This window comes from Pituophis catenifer, unplaced genomic scaffold, assembly GCF_029215685.1.
Source record: "Pituophis catenifer annectens isolate HBS135680 unplaced genomic scaffold, rPitCat1.0.hap2 SCAF_10, whole genome shotgun sequence".
Classification (NCBI taxonomy): domain Eukaryota; kingdom Metazoa; phylum Chordata; class Lepidosauria; order Squamata; family Colubridae; genus Pituophis; species Pituophis catenifer.
The window spans coordinates 26586482-26594133 of record NW_027256890.1 but is presented as its reverse complement, the minus strand read 5'-3'; the positions used below and the strand labels follow the sequence as shown (position 1 = coordinate 26594133).

At 50.7% G+C, this 7652-nt stretch overlaps 1 protein-coding gene across 1 annotated transcript; it reads right to left on the bottom strand.

Moving 5' to 3' along the window:
* Positions 1 to 2166: 2166 nt before the first annotated feature.
* On the bottom strand, positions 2167 to 3372 carry RXFP4 (relaxin family peptide/INSL5 receptor 4). Its single transcript, XM_070951229.1, has one exon. It carries the CDS (start codon positions 3370 to 3372, stop codon positions 2167 to 2169), a length of 1206 nt encoding a protein of 401 aa, XP_070807330.1.
* Between the last annotated feature and the right edge of the window lie 4280 nt (positions 3373 to 7652).

Sequence of the window (7652 nt, the reverse complement as noted above, 5' to 3'; positions counted from 1 at the left end):
TCCTGAAAGAGCCCCCCCAGCCCCCCTCCCGGTCCCACAGTTGCCTTGCCTCGTCCTGGAGTGGTGGATGATGGAGTCGGTGTCCCTCCCACCCATCCGCAGAAATCTCCATCTGTGTTTTGACTATCATAACATTTGAATCACTCTACAAAGGAAGCTAAAAACTGTGTTTATTGTGTTTGCTCAAAAGCTGATTACGGCTGGTTTTGCCTTGGGAAAGTCACAGGTTGTGACTTTGGCCTGGGTGGATCCTTCCCTTAATTGCTCCATAGTTCTCGGCAGGCAGCGGCATAAAAACGAGTCCTGGTTTTTCTCCCTCTACAGCAGTGTTTCTCAACCTTGGAAGCTTGAAGATGGGTGAACTTCAACTCCCAGAATCCCCCAGCCAGCGCTGCTGGCTGGGGGATTCTGGGAGTTGAAGTCCACCCATCTTCAAGCTTCCAAGGTTGAGAAACACTGCTCTACAGGAACACGGAACCTGGAAGAGCCCCTTTCCAAAGATGCTTTGGCCACAACTAAGGTTGTCACCGCCACTTCTAATTCTTTGTAAGCAAAGGCATTTGAGAAGCGCACCAAGTCCTGATACGGAGCCTTCCCCTGCATCCAGCCAGTAGATGATTTGCAGGTAGACTGCCCCAGCAAGTGGAGGTTTCGTTTAGCTTGGCTAAACATACGCAGAAGTCCAATCAACACACCTGAACTTTCTAACTTTTGGCTTCCTCGGGGCATTTGTGTCCAAAACCTGTCCTGGCAGGTGGCCTGGCCTGGCTCTTCGGCTACGGGCGCAGTGTTGTGTAAATACCCACAGTATCCTCGCCACACACACATATCCCTGCCTGAACATTGCCCCACCTTGACAAAGTTCTCCCTGGCTCTTTTTGCCAAAAACAAAGATGTTCAGCAGCATCAGGTGAGTTTTCCACCCCAGCATCCTCCAAGAGAAACAAACATACACATAACATGCCCTTCCTTCCACTTGGCTGCAGTTCAGAGGTGCCCCTGCACACCAGGACAGCAGGAACCAAGGAGGAAGTTGAAAGATAAGCAGGATCAGACTGGATCAGCCTTGAAAGAATTCAGAGATGGGGGTCCCCTTCGCTCCTCTCCTTCTATCCCCTTTCCCTTCCCCCCTCTCCTCTCTTCTCTCCCCTCCTCTTCTCTCTCCTATCCTCTCTCCTTACCCCTCCCCTCTCCCCTCCCCTTCTCTCTCCTCTCCTCTGTCCTCCCCTCCCCTTCTCTCTCCTCTCCTTTCTCCTCACCCCTCCCCTCTCCCCTTCTCTCTCCTCTCCCCTCCCCTTCTCTCTCTCCTCCCCTCCCCTTCTCTCTCCTCTCCTCTCTCCTCTCTCCTCACCCCTCCCCTCCCCTCTCCCCTTCCTTTCTCTCTCCTCTCCCCTCCCCTCTCCCCTTCCCTTCTCTCTCCTCTCCTCTCTCCCTTTCTCTCCCCTCCCCTCTCCTTTCCTCTTCCCTTCTCTCTCCTCTCCCTTCCTCTCCTTTCCCCTTTCCTCTCTCCTTCCCTTCTCTCTCCTCTCTCCTCCTGTCCTCTCCTCTTCCCTCCCCTCCTAACCTATCCTATTGCACAAGGGCAGAGATGGGAGGGGAATGGCAGCTGGGGGCAATGGGAGGTAATTCCTTAAACTTTACTGAGGCTCAGAGCTGAGAGTGACCAAGCCTGGCTTGGATTTTGGTAGGTAATCACTTAACAACCTGCAATTCTCTGTTAACGACCATAACAGATGGTGCCAGGATTGCCATTGTAAGTCAGTGGAGTCATGCGATGTCTTGCTTTATGACCATACTGACTGACAGTGAAAAATTCCGGTCCTAATTATCATTGTAAGCCGAGGACTGTGCAATTCAGAGCAGAGCAGAAGACCAAAGCAAGTTCTGATCATGATCCAGACCTCCCCTTCTGTGGCTTTGTGCTGAACTAACAAGGGCAGGGCCACAAAACTCTCTCAAAATCTTGTTCAAAACCTCTTAATTCTAGATGTCTGGGAGAAGAGGAGGCCATGACTTCACTGCAGGAGAAAGCAATCGTTCAAGGAACATTCTTGCACCATGAAGAAGCTTGAAGCCGATTTCCAATTCTGAAGGCCTTTGATTTGATAAAAGCCCCAAATCGGAACTGTGATCCTGAGATTTGGCTCAGGTCCAAAGCACCCTTCCTCACGGCCCAGAAGATGCTACTCCGAGTCCTCCAGCACCAGCAGAGTCCGCTTTCTCTGTATCCAAGACGGTAGAGGAGCCAGTATCTTCCTTGATTCCGCTTTGAGGATTGTGGGGGAGATCGGAGGGGCCGAGAGGCAGGACCTCCAGTGCCCCCTCCTCCCAGGCCTTGTGGGAGGAGAACAGCTGGTAGGAGGCGATGGAGGACAGCCTGCGGAAGGTATCCTTCATCGCTTCTTGGAACTCGCGGCGGATCAGGCAGTAGAGGACGGGGTTGAGGCAGCTGTTGGCGTGAGCCAAGCAAGTGGTCAGGGGGAAGACGTAAGTGTGGAGATAGTGGAAGGTGTCGTCCATGGGAAGAACCCCGAATTTCACCAGAATGCCCCAGAGAGTGACCACGTGGTTAGGGAACCAGCAGACAAAGAAGCAGCCGACCACCAAGCGGACGGTGGCGGCGACCTGGTTATGCCGCGTTAGGCTGCGGCTGGGAATGTGGTGAAGTTTGAGAAACCGGAGGAGGTGGAGGTAGGCAGTCGAGATGACCACTAAAGGGATCACGAAGGTGAACACCACTCTCTGGAGTTGGTAGATCCCCAAGTGATACGGGCTGGGGAATTGGAAGAGGCAGAGTTCCACCCCGGCAATGCTTACCACTCCGGCATAGACGGTTGTCGGTACGGTGGCTCCCACTGCCACGGCCCAAAGGACGGCAGTGATGCACTTGGCCGCTCGGGGTGTCATCCTTAACCCATCCTTCACAGCGGAGACGACCGACCAGTAGCGAGTGACTCCCATGGCCGTGAGCAAGAAGACGTTGGCGTAGATGCTCAGAAGGGTCAGGGAAGGGACGGCTTTGCACATTGCTTGGCCGAAGGGCCACTGGAAATCCAGCGCCACCTCCGTGGCCCAGAAAGGCAGCATTAGGGAGAACTGGAAGTCGGCGGCTGCGAGGCCAAAGACCATGATGTTAATGGCGGTCCTGGACCTGTCCTTCTGGATCCAAATGAGGTACATCACCAGGCTGTTTCCCAAGAGGCCCGCCGCGCACACCAACAGGTAGACCGTGGTGATGAATATTCTTATGCCAAACGAAACATCCGATGAGACTAAGGCGACGTCATCGCTGAACAAGTCAAATATCCCCGCCGGGGTCCCGTTTGTGACACTGACATTGCACCCGGGACCCCAAAGCTCATTCTCATCCATCTTGGAGCAGAAACGGATTCCCAGAAAAGTCCTTGTGCACAGACCATTGCACAGTGGAGGCTGGGATGAAGCGGCAATATTTTTCCCAAGAAAATATCTGTCCAGATCTTCCAGAAGGAGACCCAAACCCGGAGCTGCTCTCCTGCCTCGCTTGCAATGAAATCAGAGATGTCGACACAAGGATGCTGCTTCCGGCCTTCTCTTCCTTTCACCCTTTTGATTAAAAAAAAACCCAGGGAACTCCAGCTTTTAGCTTTCCTTTCAACTATCCAAATCCTCGCTGGAGCCGAAGCTGACGACTTGCTGGGAAAAGAGAAAGAGACGGTCGATCTGTGTCCGTGACTCGCTCGCCACGCCTAGCTTGAAGACCAAGGACAGCCTTCCTGTCAGGTGGGCAGGGCAAGGGAGCCTCCTGTCCTCGCCTGGCACGCCTGTGGCACTCCTTATCTCCCGACTGCACACACAAGACCTTTATGGAGGGGGCTTCGGGAAACCAACCTGCAGTAAATATTTTGTAGGCCAGTTTGATGCTGGCTACAGGTTGCTGCAACCTGTTCTGATGTATGCCGGCGAAACACAGACACTCACCTCACAATCGATACAAAAGCATCGCGTGGCGCAAAAAGATGCATGCTTGGCATCACAAGACAAGATAGGAAGACCTGCAAATGGATTAGAGAACATGCGAAAATATACAATGCCATCAAGAGAGTAAAAGATGGAGTGGAGCTGTGGCCTAGAGGTGGAGCTCTCGCCTCACAGTTGGGAGGCTGTGAGTTCGATCCTAGGTAGAGGCAGCTATTTCTCTCTCTCTGGGCACAATGTGAATGTACCTGCTGAACAAAACTCGGCGTTGGTGACAGGAAGGGTATCCGGTCAGTAAACACTCATCTCCATTCAATTGCCCAGACTCCACTCTGCAAGAGTCGTTAAATGATGATGATGATCAAGAGAGTAACAGAGTGGAAACAGAAACAGGCTGGTCCCATAGCAAGAAGAGCCGATGGCAGGGGGGGACCAAGGCAGTCATAGAATGGATCCCACTGGATTAAAAAGCATCCACGAAAGAGACCTAGAGCGAGATGGCATCAGCAAGTACGGAGGACCCAACTGGCAAAGGAGAGCTCAGGACCGTATTGGTTGGAAATATGTGGAAGAGGCCACATCCCAGCCCCACTTCTTATCTTTAGGTTCCAATGTTTTTCCTTTTTGTTCATGTTCACTCCACATGAATCATATACAATTTACTTTCCAGTAATGCTTTGATTTTCTCAATCTTGGCTTCTTAGGATTCTCCGGAACTGGTAGTTAAAAATGCTTTAAAAAGTAAAAAAAAGCAGGAAATCCAAAAGTGCGCGTTTGATGTGCGTGTGCAGTGTGCATCTGGTGCACACTGTGCATGCGCACACACAGTGTGCATCCAGCATGTATGGTGCCTGCGCGCGCGCAGTGCACATCTGGCGCACACCGCGCATGGCGGGCAGCAAACTGGTGGAGGATTTCACCACTGATTGTAACCATTTTTAAAAATAAAAGTTCCAACTTTTATTAGATGGAACATGCTGTGCTGCTGCTTTTTTTTTTTTTTTTAGCGTATTGAATAGCACACTCTAGTGGCTAAAGAGAATAAACTGAATCATAAAACCTAGATAATTTATCCACCGTCCAATCAGAGCTGAAGAAGCTTCTTGGCTGAGAAGCAAAACATCTTTTAAAAAAACAAACAAACCAGAAAGTCCAGTTGCCTCTTGGGGGAAAAAAACAAAAATCAACACCTTTGGGATAGCACTGATGATGTTCTCTAGTTGGGTAATGAAATGTCTGCAAGAAAACAAGCAAGCTGATTGAGCACCAAGGACCCTGATGGACACTCCGCCTCCCAGCTGATCATTCACCAAGCAGTGGCGAAAAAAACTCCATTTTTTTGACCCTCTTGTAAATGCCACCACCTGTCTGGAGGGCATGTGGGTCAATTCCTTGGATTCTCTTTCCACCCGGAGAATTCTTCAGGCGACAGGAAAACCCACCTGGGCCCTCAAAACATAGCTGAGCCTGCCAGATCAAACAACTGCAGAGTTTCCAGAACTTTGGAAAACAAACAAATTGCTTCACCATTCAGCATCTGAGAGCTGTTGCAGTTCCACCCAAGGATGCTTCAGAAACCTCTGATGGCGTCTCTTCCTCAGAGTCATGGGACAGTCATGGGTTAAAAAGGACCACATCGTGTCAACCGTCCCGCTCAGTCATCTAGCAAAGAAAGACTCCTGGCTATTTGTTTTTGCCAAGAATATAGTTTACGGAAGCTTAAATGGTTGCAGAAGTAGCAAAGCCATATCTGAGGTTTTTCCGCGCAAACAACACAAAGGAAAATTCCCTCTTCCCTCCCAGCCATCCCCCAGTTATCTGCAAATATCCTGTTGGAAGAAGTATCCTTCTGGGTTCAGTTCCAAGTAGGGGAAAAAGACACTTGATTCATGGAAGTTGTTATTGACGAACAGGATCATATGGCTTGATTTCCTGAACAGAAAAAGGGGCAGAGATGCTGAGAGTGCCTGGGTTTTATGCCCTCTGTTGGGCTTTGAATTTGAGCTTGTATTCTGATTGGTTGTCAGACTCCAATGGGGCCATGCAAGGGCAACTCTGTAGGTTGTCTGTGTCCCAGGCTTGGTTGACTCTTGCTGGGTGATGTAATCTTCCCAGGTGCCATGTGGTGAGTTCTGTTGCTAGATGGGTAGAGGACTAATCCTACCTTTGTTGGATCTTGGGCAGAGGTGGGTTTCAGCAGGTTCTGACCAGATCTGGAAAACCGGTAGCGGAAATTTTGAGTAGTTCGGAGAACCGGTAAATACCACCTCTGACTGGCCCATCTATTCTCTGCCTCCCGAGTCCCAGCTGATCGGGAAGAAATGGGGATTTTGCTGTAACCTTCCCCTGGAGTGGGGAGGGAATGGAGATTTAGCAGTATCCTTCCCCTGCCACACCCACCAAGCCACACCATGCCCACCAAGCCACGCCCACAGAACCGGTAGTAAAAAAATTTGAATCCCACCACTGATTGTGGGTGAGGGCATTTGCCTATGAATAGACCTAGCTATCTCTTTATCTCTTAAGGGTGGATATCTGCAGTGGGCTATTGAGGATGGTAGGGGCTATTAAGTGTGAGTCTGTTTCCCGCCTAAAAACATTTTACTCCATTTCTCATCCAGGGAAATATAATATTTTTTAATATTTCCTCGAATATTTCATTTTCCTAGGAGAGGGTGAGTGTTACAATCCAAAGAGCCTACAAGAGCCTGTAGTACAGTGGACTAAAGCACTGTTATTAACAACTGCTGCTTGCGATTACTGCAAGTTCAAATCTCACCAGGCTCAAGGTTGACTCAGCCTTCCATCCTTTCAAAGGTAGGTGAAATGAGGACCCAGATTGTGGGGGCAATAAGCTGACTTTGTATAAATATACAAAAGTATGAAGGCTATTGCTTAACGCATTGTAAGTCGCCCTGAGTCTCCGGAGAAGGGCGGCATATAAATTAAAGCAAAAAAAAAAAAAGAGGTGCTTGTATATTGTTTAGGAAACAGGTGCTCGGTTCCCAGCTCTGCATAAAGATAGTTGAACGTGGCTGGCTGGAACTTCTCACAAGGCTCAGCTGGGCTTCCATTCCCCCCCCTTCTTCCTTACAGTCCAATCTTCCCTTCCCCAGTTGCTAATGTGTCAGCTCATGTAGCTTGGATAGGAGAGAGATGCAGCCATGACACATGAAGGGGCAAAGCAAAAGTCCGCGGAAGACCCCGATTTCCCCCATCTGGACAAAGCAAAGTCTTTTTAGCGAGAGTCTTTCTTGAACAAGCCATTGTGTCCTTGTGCTATGGGTGTGAAAATATGAAGGTTGGAAGCAGGGGTAAAATGCTCCCGGTTCGGACCGGCTCGGGCGAGTAGGTAGCGATGATGACCGGTGGTTCGGAGAACCGGTAGCAATGGCAGCTGGAGGGTCCGCCCACCCACCCACCCTCCCCATTCCCCGGACTCGGGGAATGCACCATTCCCCGGACTCCTACTGCTCACCTTTCTCCCGCAGCTGGCTGTCAGGGAAGGCAAGCGCCCGAAAGGTACTGGAGTCGCTCACTCTCCTTCTTGAATGAGCCGCTCTGGTCCACTCTCCACAAGAAGGAGAGTGAGCGACTCCGGTACGTTTCGGGCACTTGCCTTCCCTGACAGCCAGCTGCGGGAGAAAGGTGAGGAGTAGGAGTCCGGGGAATGGGGCGGGTGGGCAGAGCCACAG